Here is a 24,326-nt window from a genome sequence, read left to right as displayed (position 1 = left end):
TTCAACCGCAATGGCATTCTAGGATGACAGAACACTTCAGTTGCACTTTTCCATTTTATCCACCCAACATTTATCCTATGATTTCTAATAAACAGGTTAATCTGGACATGTCATTTTGCCCTTTAAGTGCTATGCTTTTTTGGCAGGGACAACTTGTGAATGTCATCATGTTGACGGGATGTCATAAATTCGAAACAAGAGGATCTCAAAGGTTTTACCAACTAGAGGGCAGCAAATATACGGTCGGTGATGGAGAGTTTTCCTTGGAACTATAAAAAAAAAAAGTGACATGCCATTTTGGGTCTGTGCCCTTGGTGGCACCGAGCGCTCATGCTCGGATACACCGATAAATGTGATCGTTATTTTAATTTGTCTAAGTTATTTCAATAAACTATGTGTTTTCTATTATTGAAATACCAAAAAACCTTTTTTGACGATTAAAAATACAAAAAAATCATGTCTTCCTGTCCTGTTATCTGAAATGCTTTTAAACTTGCTAGTTGAATCAATGTCGCCTGTCATGGTGTCCACATGTCTCAGTGAAATAGAGTTAAACTAACTGTTCTAGTTATAGCATACAAAGTTTGGTATTTTTGTTCATGAAATAATATTTTGCCAAGTATGGCATGGGTCTGGTTTATGTAATTCTTGTCGGATCCAAATATAACTTTTCTTGTGATAGATCCCATTGGACCTTAGACACATTTGAATATGAACCCACCTAATTTTAACCGAGGTCCGACCCACAGACACTCCTAATTAAAACATTATTACTCATGTCTACATTGCAAGGTCTTGGCCCGGATTGATGCACTAGGTGGTCACTAGGGGTGTCAATGGGTCGTGTTTGACCCAGAAAGGAGTCTCGATTCGAATCCAGGTCATACCCGAAGGGTCCAAATTATTATATGGAGCTGGATTTGATTTCTAAAATTTCATACCACAGCTTGGCCTGATCCATGATTTTTTAAATGTAAAAAAGTTAAATAAATATTATTTTATCAGGTCTGGAATGGTTCATAGGATCCGGGTATGGTTTTCCTTATGGTAGACCCGATTGGACCCAAGTCTGTATCCGGTACCGACACCTCAATTTCAGATCCGGGTTTGAACCTATCTGGGGTCAGACCCGAACCGTTAAGGCAAAGCCTTTCTTCCTCTGGTCAGCGGAGGGCACCTGTTGGATCACCCTCTCTCCCGCTTCCCGCGCTCCGTTTTCGCGCCCGACGACCTTTGTGTAAGCGTGCGTCTCTCTCTCTCTCTCTCTCCATTGGAGTTCAGAAGCCTCATATCCCTCCGTCTCTTCTTCCTTCTGTCGCTCTCCCTTTCATCAGATTTTGGGTTTCTAGAAATTTCTCGAAATGGAGACGTTTTAGTGTTGGCAGATTTTTGATCGGTGGTGCTCCCGACGCTTTTGATTCAGAGTCAAGTGACATGATTTCCCCTCCGCCTATTCTTCGGTGGAAGGTTTGTTCCCCCCCCCCCCTCTCTGTGCGCGCGCGCATGAAGGTGGCAGTTTGCTGTGCTTTAGATGATGATTTAATTAACTATTGGTGTCAGTTATGGATTGTGATGATAACCTTCCGGTTAATCTTATGATTAGTCTTTGTAGCCTACGTTTTTGATGAGGAGGATGCATTTGATCGGAAGATTGGACAGACTTTTTTTTAAATCTTTTTTGTTTAGTAGCTCTCATTGCGAATATGTGTCGATATTGGTGTCCATTTTATGAATTTATGATCATTGTCTTTGCTCTTTCCAATCTATCGCGAAATTGTTGCCATTTTTATTTTTCTGCTTTTAAATATTTATTGTTGTTATTACTGTTCTTGTATATTTTTTAGCTATAAATTATCAAGATTTTTTCTAAACATTTTTCTTGAAAGCAAATTTTTATTCGATCGGTTATATTTATGTTTTTTGCATCAGGTTTCGTGGGCCGTTCATCTTACTATTTGATGGCAATGAAAGAAACGTCTATAACAACTAATATCGACGAATTTGCGTTTTTGTTAATTATGCATTCATCTTAAGTACGTTTGTATTTGCAATTATTTTATTCCGTTGGAGTAGTTGTGCTCATGGTCTAGTTCAAATGTGGATATGTTTTCATCGGGTGTTGGGCATAACCAAGTTCTTGTTCCCATTCTCTACGAGGCAATGTTCGTATATGCATTTACTTTATGGACTACCATGAATTTAATGGACATTTGAGCTCTGTTTGGAAGCTGCAACGGGGATTCACAAAAACCCCGTCGGTCATCGCTGCTTGGCATCGCCGATTTGGGAATAGGAGCAGAGATGAGAGGGTGTTTATGTTAAAATCTGCAGATTTCGACAACGTCTGCTCGTGGATGTTGTTGTCTAATCGGCCTATGTGGATGCCCCTCCCATCGCCCCTCTCGTTTACCTCCTGACACCGGCTCCCAAACAGAGCCTTGATTTTCATTTGGTTCCTCTATGTATTGTTCTCTGAATTTGGTAGTCTATATATGTTTACTTTGTTATGATAACATTTTTGTAGGTACCATGAAATTTTTCCCGAGGCACTTGAGGTGCATCCTTCACTCTTCATCTGCTGCTTCCTGCGGTTTTGTGCATTTCAGTAGTGTTTCAAGCACCTCCAAATTTGACCTTACCGACTTGACGTAAGGAAATAGTGTGGTTTTCACTTTGTATACGGACTATGCTAAAAAATTTATTCATAAAAACATTTTCTTGGACTAGATTTTCTTGTCTAGCTTGTCTCCTTACGGGTCATAGCCGTTTGAATTTGCATCTCTCTATATGGCATGTTTGTCTGTCCAGCTTGCATGTATTATTTCCCCTAATTGTCTCTTCATAGACCAGCCAAAACTTAGTCGATAACATATGACATTGCTTCTTGGCTTTCAGCAACTTTATCAGGGAGGAATGCAACTAATGATCTTCATTCATATGTAACTTAGAGTAAACAGGCAGAATGTTGAATATATTACCCTAAACTTAACTTTGAATGCAGTCGTCCCCATACATGGTACCCACTTGCCCGCAGGAAGAAGCGCAATGTTTTTCTACATGTTGGTCCTACAAACAGTGGCAAAACATATCAAGCTTTGAAGCAGTTAGAGTCAAGCTCTTCAGGTAAGTTTAAATTTTGATATTCAGGCAAAGACCTTTTTTAGTTTCGAATTGTTAAGCAGAATTAGATTCCTTGGTTTCACAACCTTGTCTGTGTAAAAAATCTTGTTTCTCAATATGGGTGGGCACAGGTTTATACTGTGGGCCTTTAAGACTATTGGCATGGGAGGTGGCTAAAAGGATGAACAAAGCAAACATCCCTTGTAATCTGATAACAGGACAAGAAAGAGAGGAAGTTGATGGGGCAAAGCACAATTCAGTTACTGTTGAAATGGCTGATGTGACATGTGACTACCAGTGTGCAGTTATTGATGAAATTCAGGCATGTGTGGATTGTGATAGCTTACCTGCATTCCCAATTTGTCTATGAGCTTGTTCCACTGCTATGTACTTGTTTCCCGAGTCCTTGTGACCTTACCCATGGCTTGAGTAGTTACGGTTTCAAGGCATGGTTCTTGTAGAGTTGTTAAACATTACCTGGATACAGATACAGGTGTCAATGTTGGACTGGTACAATGTGTTAGACACATTGAGACTTTAAAGACTAGAAATGGTGATACAACTACATATGGAAGAAGAACAAGATGTTTTTGAACCACAGAGAGAGGATGAGGAGTCAAACTAGTAATATATGGACGAGAGACTAAAAATAAATATTTATATTTCACTTCATGTGTCTTGTGTGTAAAACCATGGAAATATGATTCCAAAGCTAGATCATCAAGATGCTTGTAATTTTGGACAAAGTTAACAAAATTAACCACAAAAAATATGTATGAATAATAAAAAACTGTTACGCTTTCAAGACGTGGTTCTTGTAGAGTTGTTAAACCTTACCTGGATAAAGATAAAGGTGTCAATGTTGGACTGGTACAATGTGTTAGACACATTGAGACTTTAAAGACTAGAAATGGTGATACAACTACATATGGCAGAAGAACAAGATGTTTTTGAACCACAGAGAGAGGATGAGGAGTCAAACTAGTAATATATGGACGAGAGACTAAAAATAAATATTTATATTTCACTTCATGCGTCTTGTGTGTAAAACCATGGAAATATGATTCCAAAGCTAGATCATCAAGATGCTTGTAATTTTGGACAAAGTTAACAAAATTAACCACAAAAAATATGTATGAATAAAAAACTGGATAGGAGAGTTTGGAATGAAGTGTTGAAATATGTCTGCTGATGTTGGACATCTACAAAGTTCCCAAAAGGTGTTGGACACTTAGTGAGCTGATAGCATATCATCTCAAAGTATCCAAGGAGTGCTGTGTTGCTGTTGTTGGTATCACCAAGCATCCATCGTGGTCATAACAGTCACATATGTTTTCTCATTTGCAAAAACAGAAAACAAGGGGCGTATGTGTGTGTGCATGTTTTTCAATATACAATGCAATCCAAATGGAATGTGCAGTATTTAGACTGCTACAATAGGACATAGTTTAAGAGTTATAACTTTCATTCACTCTTTCCACCACTCCATTTGATGCCTGTTCAAATAAAGTATTGAATTGTCTGAGAATGATGGTTTGTTATTGTGGACTTTGAAAGAAGTCATTGATGCAACAATGATGAGAGGAAAATATGGAAACAAAAAAAGATATTGGCTCACCTATGCATGGATGAAACAATTTGCAGATTGAGTACAAGCGTACATCAAATTATTGCAAATATCATGACCAATCTGCAGATACACGTTTAACATGTTAACAATTACCATTTCATTATATAGTTTGATAAATCAATATTAATGGCTTTTGGTGGACTGCATCACATATGCTTGTACATCCAAGTAAACCAAAGTAATCTTTCTCTCTCTCTCTCTCTCATATTCAATATTCAAATGTACATTAGGGTTTCATGAAAAGAGACACAAAAAGGAGAAGTGAAGAGATGAACTTCATTAGTCTCAAAACTGAAAGAAAGATACAACATAAAGGGATTCACCCCTCCCTTATTGACAAATTACATAGATGTCCCCAAAGAATACAAATATGTACACTAAAGGAGGGGTAGCACAAATAGCTGGTGATGCACAAGATACTATTATATTACACTATTTAACACTCCCCTTCAAACTTGAGATGATGCAAGAGGAATCATCCCACATTTGGAAAGGAAAGATTAAAAGTGTAATGGGGCTAAACTCTTAGTGAAAACATTTCCAATTTGCTCTTTTGTGCCAACATTCTCTAGAGCCATGACTCCATCTTTATAGGCTCTTCTAGTGAAGTGACAATCAATTTTAATATGTTTTGTTCGCTCATAAAACTCAAGATTCTTGACAATATGAATAGCACTCATATTATCACAATATAGAGGTGTCTTCTCATAAATAGTCACTTCAAGCTCCTTCAAGAGCCATGTAATTCATATGACTTCAGCTGTAGCCTAAGCCATAACCCTGTATTCTGCCTCTACAATAGACAAAGCAACCAATTGTTGTTTTTTACTTTTCTAGGAAATCAAAGAGCTCCCAATAAACACATAAAAAACAGTAGTAGAAATATGATCGTTGGTCGATCCTCCAAAGTCTAAATCACAAAAGTTTCTAACATCTGTTAAGGATAAGGAAGAAAAAAACATCCTAAAATATATATATATATATATAAAGTCCAAAAGTTGGACATAAATGACCCTGGGTGCGTTGATTGCACCCAGGGTCAGGTTGTCCGCATCGGGTGCGGATGCGACAGGGGTGCGGCACCTAGTTGGAGAATCCCTGTGACATATAGGGCAAAAAAAAATTTCTTGGCAATTTTTTTTTATGTTTGAGAATTGGACCAAAATGACCCTAGGTGCGTTGACCGCACCCAGGGTCGGGTTGACCGCACTCAGTGCCATACCTTCACCCACGTCGAGTCGCGTCGACGCAGGTGCGGTACCCTGTTTGCCGAATTCCTGTGACATAGGTTACCGCCTATGTCACATGGGTGCGGGTGCGGAGCAATTTCAAAATTTTTGGACACGAGGACACGACTATATATATATATAAAGTTTGATATTTTTTTTTAGTTTTTATACGTCTTTTGCCCTAAAATGGACAAAAATAGACTCGGTCAAAGTTGACCGAGTCCAAAATGTGGACGGACTTGGCCCCGGTGCATTGACCGAGTTTGACACTTGGTTGACCGTGTCCGCCCCGTGTCAGAAGTCGCACCCGTGTCGGGGCGTGTCGACGTGGGTGCGTCGACCTTATAGCCTACTCACCGCCTCTTAGGAACACCTCAAAGCCACGATACAAGTCACCAAAAGCATCAAAATCTTCTACCCAACATAACTTCAACACAATCTCCAGTAAAAAATGACCCACAAGCATCAAACCCATGCCATCTAAACCCGCCAATCAAATCAAAACAAGCAAAAAAGTCAAAACAAGTTATTGTTCACTTCCCGCCCTTTTCATAAATTCAAAGAAAAATACATATAAAATCAAATACTACTCCGATGATCACAATTATTGATTTACAGGATTTCTAAAATCAAGATCTACCAAATGGTTGCTTCAGATGGCCCAAATCTTGCTGTTTGTACCAGAGTTACCAGTCGAGGAAGCGGTACCGGGAAGCGAGGCACTTTAAAAAATTTAGGAAGCGTGGAAGCGTGGGACCGCTTAGAAGAAAATTCCGAACCGTCTCGGAAGCGACCTAGGAAGCGAACCGGAAACGACCTAGGAAGCGAACCGAAAGCGAGGGGGAAGCGAAAAAAATGAAAAAATGGGGAAGCGTGGGGGAAGTGCGCTTCCCATAAATGGGAAGTGCATTTCTCATAAAAGGGAAACGTGCTTCCCATAAAAGGGAAGCGCACTTCCCAAAAAAGGGGGACACTTCCCCTCACGCTTCGGAAGCGCGACGTTTTGCGCTTCCGAAGTGTGCTTCCCCTTTTGCCTAGGCGCTTCCGGTAACTATGGTTTGTACTGTCGGAGATGACATCAACACTTTTCGGCGAGACCCCCAAAACTGAACCTCATGAGTGATGAATGAAGCTTGCTCCTCTCCCAAAACTCAGTTCTCACTCTCTCATTTGATCTTGGGATGACTTTAATACCATATTCAAGATTTAAATGTACATTAGGGTTTCATGAAAAGATCCACAAAAAGGAGAAGTGAAGAGATGAACTTCATTAGTCTCAAAACTGAAAGAAAGATACAACATAAAAGGTGAATCCCACTTATTGACAAATCGCGTAGATGCCTCAAATGAATAAAAATATGTACACTAAAGGAGGGGTAGCACAAATGGCTAGTGATACACAGGATACTATTATATTACACTATTCAACATCTCTCTCTCACACACACAGAGCAGGGGTTGGCGGGTATTATGGATCAAATCTTAATGTTGTCCACGTGTTTTCTTGAACTTTACATCTCCCTGTCTTCCTATTATTCATGCTAATATAGTGATGTAATCTGTTGTTTGAGATCCTTGTACGTTTCTGCTAACTTTCTTGCTATGGAATCTGTTTAACATGCACATTAATTTGTTGTTTAGGTTTCAATGTCTGACACTAGGGTTTTTCATATTTCTTTCTTATGATGGCTGCAGGTCAGCCCTTAATCTTGTTTTCTGAAGTAGCTTTCTGTTTGCAGATGATAGGATGTAATGCTAGAGGCTTCTCATTCACACGTGCATTGTTAGGTATTTCTGCAGATGAACTACACCTGTGTGGAGATGGTGCTGCTGTTCCTCTTATACAGGAAATACTTGGAGTTACAGATGATGTCATCAAGGTATATCTTGCTTTTGCAGCCTGTTGATGTTACTCTATAACATAGAAAAACCTCCTAGTCTATAAATGAAGAATGAAAATAAAACACAAGAAAAAGGAGCACATGCAATGCATTTGTATCACACCCATGTTTGGTACATGAAATGTATGTATTAGGAAATGAAATAATCGGTATTAATGCATGGTTTGCTTGAAGTTGCCAATTCGTTTTGATTCACTTTGTTCTCAAGACATTTATGTGGATTTGCAATTAAATGGGGCATATAAGCAGATGATATGGCTTAGTTGGCAAACCTGGTGATTTTCTCAGAGCACTGTGGTTTTGACTTGACTTGCCTGCTCAGGCCTTGGAGCCTAGGTGACAGAAATCCTAAGTTTATTTGGATATGATCAACATCAAGGAGGTTCATATCTTCTGCAGAGATTGTTCTATGAGAACATAAGATGGGACTTGCATTTTGGGTTTTGTTAAGGAACAAGGTGTGATGACATTGGATAACTTCTAATTTCATCCCACATGTACTTTCTCCATAGTAATTGTCCCAGTTCACATGAATGTGAACTCTCAAAAGCTAGCCAAACAACAAAAAACCTTTATGTTATTTGAAGTGTATTTTCTCCAAATATGATTTTTGGACTGAAGAAAAAAACCCCTAATGGATTTAATGCAACTTTTTCAAGTGTCTGGCTTGATTCAAATCCTATCAATGCTTCTTTGGTGGTGTTTTGAAGGTTTGGTACCTCAGCTCTAAGAAATGGCTCACAGTAAACCTGATTGTACCTAGTCTGTTTAGTCATTTGTTTGTTATGCAAGTATTGTTAGGGTACTTTGTTATTACTACTTCCCCCATGTATCCTTATGCTTATCAATTTGAGAAAACATATTTCCAAGGTTCTCTTTTTTAACAAATAATAGGTACTTTGTTTTTCCTAATCATTTACCATTCACAATTATATGAAGGACATGAAAACATATGCACAGATGACTGCAAGTTTTCTGATACAAACTTTACCAAACTTAGTTTTCTATACAACTCCACAAAATTGAGTACACCTTTAAATAGACCCTGGATTGCGGCTAAATCAAGTGTACCTTCTGAAATGCCTGGTTTATCCACCATGTTCTGAATACCTTGCACATTCAATCTAACAATTGATCATTCTGCTCATCCAACAAAAAGATTTCATGGCTGTGTATTTTATGCAACATGTTATGGGGAAACACTTGGAAGCTGTGAGTATTGTTTGGGTGCATGATATAATAAAACTTTCATAATGAATTCAGAAGCAGTGGAAAAAGTCAGCAATAGAGCTTGGTGCTGTTGTTGGTGATGTCTTGAAGTGCCTTTTTTCATGAAAATTCATGATATGTTTCAGTTTGATCCTAGTTTATGTTTTTCATGTCTCAGGTTCAATACTATGAAAGGCTTTCTCCACTTATACCAGCAAATGTTCCACTTAGATCCTTTGATGACATACAAAGAGGTGATTGTGTGGTTACTTTTTCACGGCGTGGAATATACAGACTGAAGGTGAGAATTATGACATTGCTTACACTTTCTTGGTTACCATGTAAACTATATATATTAAGCTTCTTTTACTTGTAAACTGTTGCTTTTCTTGTTTGTCACTGAAAATAAATTGAAAAAAGTATTTATGTTCATATTAAGGTTATTCTGGACCTCTTTCTTTTAATGAATTTATACACATAGCAACAAATGCCTCCGATATATTGAAAATACAGGATTATTTGGTGGTAATTTTAGCAGTTGACAAGACTTCATTTTGTGTCATTAAACTAAATCCCTACTAGAGAATAAGTAATACCATGAAAATACATGGTATTTTTGGTTACATATTGTAAATTTGTTAACTAAGTTTTATTTTGAAAAATTCTATTTGATGAATATAAGATTTGTGAGGTTGTTAACCAAAAAAATTTCAGTCTGTTCAAAATTATTCTACCACTAAAAGTTTTTTATTTTATATATATATATATATATTTAAATATAGAACGGGGATTGTGCTGCCCCCTTTTTTCATTAGGTCACCATTAGGATCCTCCAAAAATCATAATTTTATATGTTTTAAGCTAGCTTTGAACCATTAGATGTGTTTATCATTGCTTATTTATTAAGAAGCAAGCTTTGTTTTGAATCTATTTGATGTAAAAATGTGAATATTTTATCATAAAATTTTAGTACAATATCAACCATTTTTTTACCTCTTTAAACTACACATCTGAGCATAAAGATGTCTAATTAAAAACATGTTTTCTATTGAATAAACAATGATAAACACGTCTAACAGTTCAGATCTAGCATAAAACACCTAAAACTTTGATTTTTGGAGGGTCCTAATGGTGACCTAAGGAAAAAAGGGGGACCACACAATCACCATTGTCTCTCTATGTATGTATGTATGTATGTATGTATGTATGTATTTTGCAAACCTGAGGAAGTTATGGTCCTTCACTTTTGATGAGATATTCCATCATCAAACCTTCTAGCAAAACCTTTGGCTGTTAGACTTCTGCTTATATTTGATTCTGCGGACACTATGATCCAGATATAGTGAATTAAATATATAAAGTGGAGGAGTACAAACCAGAAAAGGATGCCTGTCAAAAACAGATGTAGGTGCTGGATGTGCATCAAGGTGGTATAGGTTCCATCTTGGTTGTTGTATGGATGTGCCTCAAGATGGTATAGATTCCATGATGGTGCTTATGTTGAATATCCTTCTCAGTTGTAGGTCAATCAAGAATGCACCGAGTAGAAAATATCAAGTAATGTTTAAAACCATGAGTATTGGACCATCAGAAATGAAGAAATTTCATGTAGACTTAAAAATAGTTTTTTTTCTCATGTGCATGAGAGGAGAGGAGTCTATCATCTCATGTAAACTGTTAGTTATTGTCTTGTGATCCAACACAGTGGTCGAGTTAGAAATCGAGAAGAGCGAGGATATGAGCGAAATACAAGGACACATGAAGGATACTAGATGAAATAAAAAGATCATTTAAAGAAAGTAAAGGTGACAACTGATTGCTAGTACAAAATAAAGTTATCTGTTTCTTGGATATCCTGATTTATTGTCGATGATCTCATAGGGTTGTCTATTTTTTCTCTTTTGGTAGGCATTATTCTGGATTTGATCTCTCCTCTTTCACACCAGTTCCCTTCTTTCATGAAGTGAGGTCATCAATGATGAACATAATCTAATGTTTATTATTTTAAAGCTAGATAAAATTAAGAGAGGAGGAGACAAGCGGGTATTATTTTTCCTTAAGAGATAAAAAGCCGTTTAAACATGAAATACCAGATATATAATTTAAAAAACATTAAGATGCAGAGAGAGGACCGGTGATGAATATTGCAGGTGTTGTAGAAGAGAAAGAGGGAGATATATGTTAAGGGGGCACTTGGATGGCAGAGAGAAAAACCTGGGTTTTTATAAACACAGGTTTTGTCTAAAATCAGGTTTTTGATTTTGTCCATTTTTGACCAATTGGTGGTCGGAAAACAGTCAGAAAAGCCAGATTTAAAAAGAAAAGGAAAACATTTTGGTTGTTTTCTGGCCAAAGGATGATCGGACAAACTAGATTAATTAAAGAAAAGTTTTTGGCCACCCACTAGCCAGAAAATGGCTGGACAAACCAGATTGGGAAAAAAATCTACTGTTGCCAAAAAATAGCTGGGACAGTGTCATTGACATTGAATAGTACCGTCCAGCCAACCACCATCCAGCCAGAAAATGGCGAGAAAGTGGTCACATTAAAACAATGGTAAGAGAAGGGGGAAGTGGGCAACCCTCTCCCTTCCCCTGTCATGATAAGCCAAAACTGGAAAAAGTAAGGCTGGGGGTTGTTGTGGTTCAGATTTTTCACGAACCGAGTTTTGAATAAACCACTTTGTGAATTATCAGGTCTATGGTACCCAAACGGTGCACAAAACCAAGTTTTCTCCAGATGCCCCTAAAGAAATGATGCTGTTTAAGGATTAAAATTTTATGTGAAGAGATTAAAGGCTAAAAGAAAAAGTAATGATCCTATACTCATGTTTTGGGGTCTTATGCAGCTTTAAATAAACAGTACCCACAACCCTTGTAACCATGCACTATACATGCACATGCATTTGTTTGTTGAATATTCAATGGGAGAATTGTTCCACTAATTTGTATCTTCGGTAATGCGGACACTCATGTTACTAACAACACACATGATAGTTGATTCACACCTAGCAATCCCTGATCCCATGGCCTATGATCCATGGCTGATAACTCTGTGAGGCATGCATAAAGATGCCGTCTCCCAATTTTTTGTGTTGGAAAGAGGGCTTTAACCCGTGTCCTGCCCAAGTGACACTAACCTTTTCAATTTCTTGATAATGCATTGTTCAAATCCAAGTTGGTCTATTCATTACCGATCCAGGTGAGGTACAAGACCTGGACTCAATAGGTCAACCAGATTTTCTGATGGATTTTCCCAGGTTGTTTGACTTGGATCAAGTCACAAGTTGACGTTTGGTTCACATAGATAGGTGATGGTGAACCCAAGTAACAATCTGAGATTAAATCAGGTGAGTTGCAGCAGGTCATGTCATGTATTCTTTATCATTGCAAAAATTGTAAATTCAGCATATATCATTGGCTTATTTACCTGAGTCCATCAAACTCTTGGGATAACTTATGCTTGTACCTCCTGAATGAAAGATGGTGTGTAGATGCCACTTCTACAAATTTGGTCAATCATTTTTTTTTGAATGATCAAATCTGCCGCCTTTTGGAAAGTTCTGTAATTAGGGTGCTAAATTCGTAAAGATTTTTTTGCTTTCTAGTTGTGTTATTGGTCTTTTTGAACTTATTTGTACACAGTTCTCAACTTTGTTTGTTGCCCAAAGAATTCTAATGTAGTGCATCTTACTTTTTCTTATGACGCTCACTTCCTGCTCAGACTTCCCTTTTACTGTTCTCTTAGTTGTTCAACCCTTGAATCTCTTCCCATGTTTTTAAATAATAATGCATGTTACATTGTTGGAACAACACAGTTCACGATATAACTGAGTAGGATCCTATGCTGTTTAAAAGTCTGATGTGCCTCCAATATACTCAGATGCAGTCTCTAATGACTTGTAATTTTCTTGCTGTTTTGTTTCTTGATGTTTCTTTGTCAACTATGTGCTAAGTTACATTTTATAATATTAACAGAAAGAAATTGAAATCAAAGGAAAGCATCTTTGTTCTGTAGTGTATGGCTCATTGCCCCCAGAGACTCGAACCCGGCAGGTATTTGTTTTTTTCCTTCAGCTAGAGAAAGCTATTCTTTTGATCTCCAACTATTAAAACTAGATATTCCTAGGTTTGTACATGCTTATGGTTATATTTTCTTACTAGATGCATGGAACTTTCAGTGTTTGATTGTACCTCTTGTCTCATTTTATATTTGATCTCTTCCAAGTCTTTTTTTCTTAGGAACTTAACCATGGAACTTAACGTTTAACTTGAATTCAGTTGTTCTCGTATGTGGCTAAATTGATCTCATTAAGTGTGACTATTGGTAAATTGGCCACATCAACTGTGTACTTTATAACATCTTACTGGTCATGGCATGCCATAGACTTAGTTACTTGTATGATACTTGTTTTGTGAATTTGGTATCTTTCAACTGTGCATAGTTGATAAGGTTAGGAAAAAAATGAACGTTCATATGCTGTTACTCGGGAACTTACAATGGCTTAGATGTGTGATCCCTTTTTCTTCTGAATAGACTGTTTAGCAGGAGCACATGTATACACAGACACACCCACGGGAAAGGGGGTAGGATGCTTCTGAAAGAAGATGAAGAAAAGTTGAATGCAATAATTTTTCCTTACATTGTAGCTTGGTGGTGCACTGTATAAGTAGCAAAGAATTCCTCATTTTTTTGTTCCTAGTTTGCATGGAAGAGTATATTTCATGATATTCATGTCTGTTTTGTCAAAAATATGGATGCTTTTGCTTGCTGCTAAATTGTTGCCTGTAATTGACATGCACGTTTTTTGTGCTACCATGATATGGTTCAGCTAAGTTTACTTGTTGTAGGATTGCAGGCATCAATGTTCAATGATGAAAGCAGTGAATTTGATGTTCTTGTAGCTAGTGATGCTGTTGGGATGGGCCTCAATCTGAACATCTCTAGAGTAATATTTTCATCATTGAAAAAGTTCGATGGTGTAGAAATGCGGGAACTTACTATACCAGAGATCAAACAGATTGCAGGTGACTAGATTCTTCTTACATGTTCTTAATTTTACACTGGTTTAGCTTTGAAGTGATCATAGAACTCATATGGGAACTGATTTTACAATTGTGTGCATTTAAGCTTCATAAACTTGTAGGGCATCTATGAGCATCTCCTGTATGATCTTTGTGTTAAGAACTTAAGATACATGTATTGTTTGTATAGTTTGTATGTATCTAAGAATATCAAGGTCCCCTTAGGTATTTTTCTTATATTTCTAGTTCTCTTGTATTTCTTTTTTTTCTTGTATTCAAAGTATACCAAAGTATACTTTTTGTGTATTTAGTTAGGTATTTTCTATTTTCTATTTGTACTTTTTTAGGATTTAGGTTAAGTATACTTAATGTATACTTTAGGTTAGATTAGGTTTTTTGGTTATTATTAAAATGACAAAATATTTTATTTTTGTATTTTGGATTTGCTTTAATAGCTAGTTTGAATAGTCAAACTAGCTGTTGGGATTTGCCAGTCACAAATATCGGTATCGGCTATATCTCGGTGAGGTTATTTCTCGCGATATTATGGGTTTGGTGATAAATCTTAGAAAAATCTCAGGGCTTAAAAAAACAAAACATATATAAAAATAAGTATGAAAATACAATGTTTAGAATTAGATAATAAAAAATAAGTAAAAAATGCAAAATAAAGAAAAACACATTTGGAATGTAGAAAATAAGTAAAACAGTAACAATAATTGATAATATCGCAATATTATCATGAGAATCGTAATAATATTGCGACATAACCAAATTGGCTATATTTTTAAAATACTGTGATATTTTACCTATAATATCGTTCGCTGAAAATACAACGATAATATCGTGATATTTTTAAAATATTGCTGGTATTTGTGACAGAGGGATTTGCTCTAACAACTAGTTTGATTAGTCAAACTAGCATAAGGACTAGTTGTAACGGCTAGTTTTACTAGTCAAACTAATTTTTTCAGTATTGGTATGTATTGGGCGATTTGTATTGCTAGAAAATCGATACACAATTGACCTGAATTGGCTAATCTTCAAAAATACCTGAAAAATGGTCAAAATAGTTTTTTAATATTTTTAATATTATTTTGACTGTCTTTCTGTGGTTAAAAGTTAGGCGATTCAAGATGATTCAACTCTGAATCGGTATTGCCTTATTCACCTGAGTCGTTTGAAAAATGATTCATGGCCCGAGACGATACTGACAACACTGAGTCAAACTACCTGTTATGTCTTCCTCTATATGTTGCTCAGCCTTTTCTTGTATAGGTGACAGAGGATAGATGTGTGTGTGTGTGTGTGTGTGTGTGTGTGTGTGGTTGACTTGTATATTTGTATGAATATTTCTCATTAATAAAATATTTAATTTTTAATGTCTTTTTTTTCCTCATGAGTCATGACTACGTATGGTTTATTGTATCTAGCAAAATGCATTATAAATGCATTTGGATTTCATTTATGTTTGATAAAATTGTTGTTATTTTTTTATATTTCTTGTGTTTCGTATTATGTGCCATTTCATGACACTTTGGTCTATTAGTATTTATTGTTTTTTATATTTTCATTTTTTTTGGGATTTAGATGCATCCTTCCAGTTGAATTAAAAAGAAATTTCTATGCTTCTGTTTCTGTTATTGGTTAGTACATAGATTAATTTACATTTTTTTCTATCATTTTTACATCTATTTTAATTAAAATTACCGGTATTTTATGATTTCCCTGTTCTTTGCTCCAGGAAGGGCTGGAAGGTATGGATCCAAATTTCCAAATGGTGAAGTAACTTGTTTGGATGGTGGGGATTTGCCTTTGCTTCAATCATCTTTAAACTCTCCTTCCCCCATTTTGGAGGTAAGTTATTTGATAGAGATGCTTTGTGTGCCTTTGGTTAAAATCTTTGTGAATGTTCAATCTTATCTCGGTTTGAAGATAGTGGCTTATGACAGTAAGATCACAAACCTTGCCTACTGAAAAAAAGGAGTGAAAACCATGGTATTACAGAAAATAACATCAAGCAATATATATATATATATCCATTATCTCTGAGAATAGAGTTACAACTTACAACAATATGTTGTCTCCCCTCTGCATAAAAACATCTGATTTCTGTGCTTAATTGAAAAAATAACTATTTTGACTGGGTACAATATGATCAATCTTATCTCAGTTTGAGGGTCTCTGTTTGAAGATAGTGGCTTGTCACAGTAAGATCACAAATCTTGCCTACTGAAAAAAAGGAGTGAAAACCATGGTATTACAGAAAATAACATCAAGCAAACAAAACATATATATATATATATATATCCATTATCTCTGATAATAGAGTTACAACTTACAACAATATGTTGTCTCCCCTCCGCATAAAAACATCTGATTTCTGTTCTTAATTGAAAAAATAACTATTTTGACTGGGTACAGTGATAAAAAGACCATTGAAGACCTAGCTGTGTGCAGTATGACTGTATCAACATGAAAGCACCTGAGCCAAAAAGTTTACCTTGGCTATCATGCGATTTTGTATAGGTTTCTGAGAACACGATTGGTTCTGATATCTTGCATGATGCTTAAACTCAAAGTGACTTTTAGTGCCAGAAGGAATACGTGGTTGCGTTTGAGACTTTGTTCAGTGTATCATGTATCTTTTCCATTAATGGGATTAGCCTTGTTCATATTTTTATTTATCAGCTTTTGAAGCACTCCGCACCTTTTTTATACTTATTTCAGCCTCACACTTCACTCCTTTGAAAATGCTCAAACATGATAGTTTTTGAAAATTGATGGTGATTTTAATGGATGCATGAAATATTGAATGTTTGTTTTATCAGATTATAACTCATTACATCTGAAATCAACTCTGCATAAGTGTGATGTGCATATGCACACTCACACGTTTGGTGCATTTTTAAAATTTCACAAACCTTAGTTGCATTTCTTAAAAATGCCTACAAAGCTAGGAGCCATTGTATCTAATATTTCTTCAAGTTGTCCATCTGGCTGAAGGATAAGTGAATAATTTTATTAGTTCCACAATTGACTGCTTATACCTTGCTTCACATGGTCTACAGTTAATGCCTTTCCTAAGGTCTCTTTTGTATGTCTTTGCAGCGTGCTGGACTCTTTCCTACCTCTGATCTGTTGTTTCTATACTCCAGATTACATCCCAAAATTGGGTTTTATCACATCCTGGTAATCTCTATATGAACCAAAATCCTGATTATACTTGCTTTAAGATAAGGTCAGGTCATAACTATTATGTGTAGAAACAAAAAAATCAGGCCTACTTTTAGCAACAAAGCAATGTTTGCACACTTCCATAATGAGTTCATAGCTATTTTCTTTAGAAATTGTCCATTTTGACTTGTTTTTGTGTGTGGGACCATTTTTGACAATTATTAAAAGGGCACCCAGGTCCTCCTTTGTTAATAAAAGATACATCATTATCTCGGTTCCTGTATGCAAACTAAACATGACAAATACTCCTGATTCGTGTACTTTTTTGCTCATATATTTTATATTTCTATCCGCATACATATGATATAATTGTAAGAAATTATGATTGTTTGCCTGTATACATGCATGATGTTGAATACGTACATGATTTTTTGGAGTTTACATGAGCATCTGAGAGCTTTCCTATCAACAATTGTGCAGTAACCGTTTGTCCATTACTCTTGTTTTTATTTTTGCAGGAGCAGTTCCTAGAGAAAGCAAAAATATCTTCGTGTTATTTCATTACTAACTATGAAGATATTCTGGTACACCATGCTTGATTGAGTTCATTTGATGCACTTTTTATGATTTATGCTTTTGAATAGTTTGATATCTAATGGAGTAATGGTTCATGGAAAATTATCTGGGTGTCAATTAATAGCATGCAAGGTATTTCCTTAATGGATTCCTGCTGTTATTGATGAAATGGTCAGCCTCCCGGAGCATTATTTAAATGGTCAGCCTCTTTTTTGGCTGCAGAAGGTCGCTGCTGTTATTGATGAAATGCCACCAAGTTTGGAAGATAAGTATCTCTTTTGCATCAGGTAATTTTCTTCTTTTATTGGGCAGTAAATGTATTTTCCTCTATGAGAGTAGAAGTCAAATTTTATGGGAAGTTGCCTATATGTTTGGATTGTACGAAAACAAAATACTTTTGAGGCAACATGTAACTGCACCAGAAGGGGCCACCCATTTGAAAGAGAGTTGGTGGGTATTAGGCAAGTGGCAACAATAACCAAAGAAAACCAAAAGAAAGAAACTATCGATTCTCCATGTAGTTAAACATAGTTTTGTGAATCTAAAATTATTCTATATGGTTATTGCAAGCATAAGCAGAGGTTGTTTGTTCAGCTGACTAGTTTTTAGTCTGCTTGCTTTATTTGATATTTTAAGATAACCCAAACTATCGTCATCAGTATAATCCATTTCTGTATATTGAAGACATGCATTTTCAGATCAGATGAAGATTGTCTGATTGAAATACTACGAAGCTGTCCTTTTTGAATTCCCGTGATGTGTAAATTTGTTTTTTTACAGCCCAGTAGACATGAACGACGAAATCTCTGCTCAGGGTCTTGTGCAGGTGCATCTAATGTTTCTCCATTTTCTGTAGCTGTTTAATTTCTAAATATGCTAGTTATATTTATTCTATTTGGATGGATCAGTTTGCAGAGAACTACTCGAAAAGCGGCATTGTTCATCTGAAAGAAATATTTACCCCTGGGACACTACAGGTGCCAAAGTCACAAAATGCACTCATGGAACTTGAATCTATACACAAGGTATTAGTTACTAATTGTTTTGTACGGATAATCTGCATTGCCTCAGAGCTGTTGGCTTAATGCAGACTGCTGATTCAGCTGTGCTGGTCAGTAAGTTTGCATATTAAACAAAAAATTATGCCAGGTAACAGGGTTCTGATGGACACAAGGTGATCTTATTGTGAAGTTTATAGTGTTTGTCTGGTTAGCAGTTTCTGCTGATAAATGAAAAGGGTAACATCTATGTCAGGCCTATTTGGGCTAGTCTCTCTGACATGATCGGACACACAACTCCGACACTAGATATGTTGTGACATGGTTGGACATGGTCAAATTCATGTCTGGCATGGCATGGTCAGCAGCAGTCAACCATATAAGACACCTGACCAACCTGTGTCCAATGTTATGCTTCCAACTTTTAAGGTTTGTTCTTAACATAAATGAACAAATAAAACAATAATTCAATGAAAATAATCAACTTTCAATATATCATTATGATACTTGAATGCTGTCAAATCACATTGTGCCATGACTTGCCTTGAGCCACCTCCTTTTACTCTCTCCTCTCTCTCTCATCATAAAACTTATTCTTATTTTAAGACAGTAGTTAATTAAAGTATATAATTCTAGCTATTAAGCTCACAATGTTCATGTGCGTGTATATATAAAATTTAAAATTTGTATCCCGTGTTGGAATTATGTCCAGGTGACAGGGATAAGATTCCTATTAGTCATATTGTTTCATTTCTCGTATGACTTCTAGAAAATCCAATGCTTTATATTTTAAAGGGGTAACCGTGCATCATTGCCCAGCTGAGATATTGTGTTGTGCACCAAGATAGATATCTGAACATATCCCATTTGTCTAGAAAAGTGGCATTATCCAAACACCACACGATAAATAAACCCTTCATAATCTAGCTTGTGGTTTAGAGTTGATCATTTAATTTGTTTATTTGATGCAGGTCCTAGACCTCTATGTGTGGCTCAGTTTCCGATTGGAGGAAAGCTTTCCAGATCGTGAGGTGGCATCTTCGCAGAAGCAAATTTGTAGTCTGTAAGTGGAAGGAATTGTCTTTTATATTTGTCATGCCTCCCCACTCATCTTTGTGAGGCTATTTGAATCACCTGGGAAAACAGGCAGATCACCAGTTCATTATGGATCTGGATAGATTCAGATTCCCAACACGGTTTGAGACTAAATTTGCTTGCTTAAACACTTTTTCTAATCCTAATTTGTTATCAATTATACTCAACTGTGTGTTAGCAAGATCTCAGGTAAAAATTGAAAAACTTAAAACTTCTTTGCTTGCAACTGACTACATTTCTGTGACCGTTTGCAGATTGATTGAAGAGTTCCTAGAGAGATTGGGTTGGCAGAGGCCACGGGCAAGGAATCTGTTTAAACGCCCTATATTGCGTTCTGGTTTCCTGACTTGATTTGGTCCCTCATTATTTTCGGTTTATTTGTAAAATAAGCAAGGGGCGGATATCTGCTACTTTCTAATTATTCATTTGTTTCTGATGTTAAAATGAGTTGATAACTACCCTTATTGAAAGAGCAAATTTCTTGATGAACGTAGCAAATTTGTGCAGATTTTTTTTTGTTGTAACATCAAAAATTTAAGAAAACATATTTTGCACGATTTTTTTGACCACCAGTTTTTGCATGGTTTTGGACCACGGGTGTGGTTTTGACAACCTCAAGCACTAGGATAACATGAGCTTAGCTGACACTTGGTAAACACCAAGTGAGGCTAGATCAAGTTCTAACCTGTGCATTGATTGCCTTATATATCAAACAAAACAACCTCAGCTATAGTGACCGGAAAAGAGCCTAAGATTTTCACATCAGCAAGATGCGGCAAGCTAGAATCCAGTCGAAGGCTAGCACACAGTTGCCTAAAATCTGAGACTTGATTAGGATCCTTATCTCGACCCAGGTTAAGCCTTCATTAATTCAAACATGTTGGAAGGAAAGCATTCGCTTAGATCTGAATCCAAGGGAAGTTCCTAATGTGCCCCGCAGGGTATCCCAGTTGAGAAAGCTTCAGCAGGCCTTATGTACTCGCTAAGATCGGCATATATATGCCATAACTTCGTCAAAAACTAACCAACGGGGCTCTGCTTGTCTGGCAGGGGCAGTTAGTGCACGTCACCTTGTCTTGGGACGTTGCAAGTTCGAATCCCAATGGTATAGCTGTATAACTTGTAGGGATCTGCATAACCCCAGTTTTCTCCGTCGAAAAAATCTTTGTCAAAAACTACAATACCCATCGGTTGATATTCTAGAAAGCACTGGCACTAACAACGTGTTATCCATTAAAAAACAACAGGAATAGTTTGAATTTAGAAAGTGGTAACGTGGCCTGGTTCCTGAACAATGACTGCTTTATCCTGCCTGAAAAGGTTAACCCCCCTTAGCAGATAACCAAATATATCTTATCAACGGGTAACTAATGATTCAGAGACAGACCATAGCTCTAATAGAGTTGGGCTTGCACTCAACTGAGCCAGTAGCTACAATAATCAACCTAACAAGCAGATATGAAGAATTTCATCCGACCATTGTGCGCTTGCGGCCACGCTGTCTCACTGTCACAAATATGATTAAGTGAAAAAAGAATTATAATGAAGAGAGTCCTGAAACCTTGAGCCAGTTTGTTCAGGGTAGAAGACCACTGTTTTGAAGACTTCCGATATGCACAGCTAGTATCCTATCCATCTGCCTCAAAATGAATAGGGCGATAGTGAGCAGCTGAGGTTCCTTGAATGAAAATTTAGCAAGAAAGACCGAGGTGGTATCCCATGTGGTAAGTGGGGTCCTGTGCCAAGCTGAAGACCCAGGCTCAAATCCCTCTGCCACATGGGGCTTAAGAGATATCTGATAGGGGTCTGCCTAACCCCAGCTAGGGATGGTAGTGGACCAGGGCAGGGGTGGGGGACAAGGTCTCCACCCCCGCCCCGCCTCAAAATCCTACCCTTCATCCCTGCACACGTTTTGATTTTAACCTCCATCCCCGTTTCAAGTCCTCCATCCCCAGTCCAAAAGGGGCGAGGCAGGGTGGGGCTCCGTTTCCCCTCAGTCCACTGCCATCTCTAAAGAAGGACCGGGGATGGGGCAAGGCGGGGATCAATGATGCAGACAGGGTGGGGCAGGAGAAAGCATAAGTCCATCCCCGCCTCCATCCTCGCACGAGTTTTGATTTTAACCTCCATCCCCATTTCATGTCCGGGCCACGTTTCCCCCGTCCACTGCCATCCCTAACCCCAGCTTGCCTTTAAAAAAAGAATAGCAAGAAAAGGAAATTGCAATTATACCACATCACCGCATGAAGAGTGCATGGAGATCAATGCACGTTCAAGCACATACAAGTCCACTGCTTTATCTTCAGGGAGAGTAGACATGAAGCTAAGACCAAAGTCGATAAGGACCTGAAGATAGAAGTAACCAATTATCATAAACATGTAAAACCCATGAATTGTAATGAACTGGGAATTCAAACCTGAACTGTATCCCAAGAAACTATTCAACTGATTTGATTATGAAGCACATCCATGCAGACAAGCCAATGCACAATGCACATGAATTCCATGAGAACATCTTGCTAAGAGAATTCAAGAGCAGATATTATCTGTTCTTGATGTGAAAACCTAAAATCTCCGCGCAGAGTCTCTCTCTCTCTCTCTCTCTCACACACACACACATACACACACACACACACATGGTACATGTGTGTGCAGATGCATGCACACATAGGAGAGGCTGGATGCCTGCTGACCTGCAAGCAGTAACCTGGGTGACCATGAGAAAACCTTAATTATCATAGACTGCTTGTAGCTGCACAGAAAATGCTAGGTTCTGGTTGGCACGTGTGTGTGTGTGTGTGTGTGTGTGTGTGTGTGTGTGTGTGTGTGTGTGTGTGTGTGTGTGTGTGTGTGTGTGAATAAACGGTTAATCACCCAAACAACGGAACTGACATCATGTCAATTTCAAATCTAGCCAATATGCAGTTATGCCCAGTTCATGTGTAGGCCCACACAGCGTTTGCGATCTGATGTTATACAAAGGTGCAAATGTATACATGTCCGTCAGGACTCCATCTGCATGTATGCATAAGATGCTCATTTTGCATGTATGCTGTGGAAAACTATGAATAAATCTAAGAAATTTTGAATAAGCACCTACCAATTGGTTATTACTGCTCCTAAGTATCATGCTTGATGTAGTCAAATCACCATGCACCAGGCCTCCATCATGCAGTTTTCCAATTGCATATCCAATCTGTGCTGCAGTGTCATCTATGCGTTCCTCAACAATACCATGTAAACCAAACTCCAGCAGGACCTCTTTTACAGATGGCCCCTCAACATACTCAAATGTCAAAGTGTGAAGAACAGGGCCCATGGCATACAAAGTTGGAGTAGGAACACCAAGCCTTCTTGCTTTTGTCATTCAACGAGCCTCCTGCAAAAAGTTTGGACTAAATCACTGCAAACTGGAAAAATTGCATCACCATAGACAAAGACATCAGACAAGCCGGCTAAGCCAAGTCACACAAAAACAATGTAAGTGTTCCATGCAAATGGCGGGGACAATATAATCATTCATGGATGCAAGAAATATTCCAAATAAAAACTGACCGCATTTAGACGTTTAAGAGTCAATTTTGAATCAAGAGTTGGGTGCCTGTACTTCTTGGAGAATCGTTCCTTAATAATCGATCTTCTTCCCACAAAAGTTGACTCAAAAACTCTCTGAAAAGAACAAAGAAACTTAAACAGGCAAGCAGAAAACAAAAGTCATGGATGAAAAACCTAGAACTGAAAATGAACATCCACTTACAGCTTCAGCTCCTTGCTTCAGAAGCACACAGGAATGCCCTTCCAACTCAGAGTCAATTTCCATAATAGGTAATGAGGATTTTGCTGCACTTAGTGATCCTTAACAATAACTGGCAAGAGTTACAGCGGACCAACAGATTCAGACTCCAAAGAAGTAGGAGTAATACTATAACATTTTACCATGCTTTACAAGTATCCATGCCTAATATATAGAAAAACATGTAATGCCTACAACATGAAGACAAACAGAAGTGACTTGAAAAATGAATTATGGAAGCAGAGTAAGAGAGGATTTGAACTTAGATTTTTCTTTTGAGCTTCTATGAAGTACAAATTGAAGCCATTTGAAAAGTTGTAAAGTTTGATCAATAAAGTTCTCAACATCTAGAAGAACTTTATTTCATTAATCAAAATTTTTTACTAGAAAAGTTCACTAGAGAAAAAAAGGAATGGAAAGAAATTTTCCTTGGCATAAGGGCATGCTTAATTGCAAATCCAGAAAATTAATTTTGTATTTTATGTTATTTGTGTTTATAAATGCCAGTTTATTAAAGTTCTGAAAACATGTGCTTGGATGCAACTGAAAAATTGGAAAAGAAGCTCTCCTAATT

At 37.2% G+C, this 24,326-nt stretch overlaps 1 protein-coding gene and 1 pseudogene across 3 annotated transcripts; one reads left to right on the top strand and one right to left on the bottom strand.

The window, feature by feature from the left end:
• Positions 1-1,187: 1,187 nt before the first annotated feature.
• Positions 1,188-20,444, top strand: LOC149830641 (ATP-dependent RNA helicase SUV3, mitochondrial-like). 2 transcript variants are annotated; one of them, XM_090015891.1, is made up of 17 exons: positions 1,188-1,237; positions 1,335-1,467; positions 2,525-2,648; positions 3,002-3,123; positions 3,252-3,442; positions 7,719-7,859; positions 9,268-9,390; positions 13,067-13,144; positions 13,948-14,116; positions 15,858-15,970; positions 17,225-17,305; positions 17,809-17,874; positions 18,089-18,153; positions 18,647-18,692; positions 18,775-18,891; positions 19,836-19,927; positions 20,214-20,444. In XM_090015891.1, the coding sequence occupies exons 3-17, from the start codon at positions 2,530-2,532 to the stop codon at positions 20,308-20,310; spliced, it is 1,620 nt and encodes a 539-aa protein (XP_089872017.1). In that variant the 5' UTR covers positions 1,188-1,237; positions 1,335-1,467; positions 2,525-2,529; the 3' UTR covers positions 20,311-20,444. The 2 variants fall into 2 exon arrangements, with proteins under 2 accessions (XP_089872017.1, XP_089872016.1); XM_090015890.1 differs by lacking the exon at positions 1,188-1,237 and having other exon boundaries at positions 1,305-1,467.
• A 736-nt stretch (positions 20,445-21,180) lies between these two features.
• On the bottom strand, positions 21,181-23,779 carry LOC149830640 (uncharacterized; annotated as a pseudogene). Its single transcript, XR_016433691.1, has 6 exons — positions 23,717-23,779; positions 23,515-23,628; positions 23,060-23,338; positions 22,192-22,305; positions 21,521-21,595; positions 21,181-21,465 (listed from the first exon to the last, which is right to left on the bottom strand). The product of XR_016433691.1 is annotated as an uncharacterized LOC149830640 (transcript).
• Between the last annotated feature and the right edge of the window lie 547 nt (positions 23,780-24,326).

The sequence above is a fragment of the Nuphar pumila genome, chromosome 8, assembly GCF_984573655.1.
Source record: "Nuphar pumila chromosome 8, dmNupPumi1.hap1.1, whole genome shotgun sequence".
Taxonomy (NCBI): domain Eukaryota; kingdom Viridiplantae; phylum Streptophyta; class Magnoliopsida; order Nymphaeales; family Nymphaeaceae; genus Nuphar; species Nuphar pumila.
The sequence above is the reverse complement of the archived record's forward strand: the minus strand, read 5'-3'. Positions and strand labels throughout refer to the sequence as shown.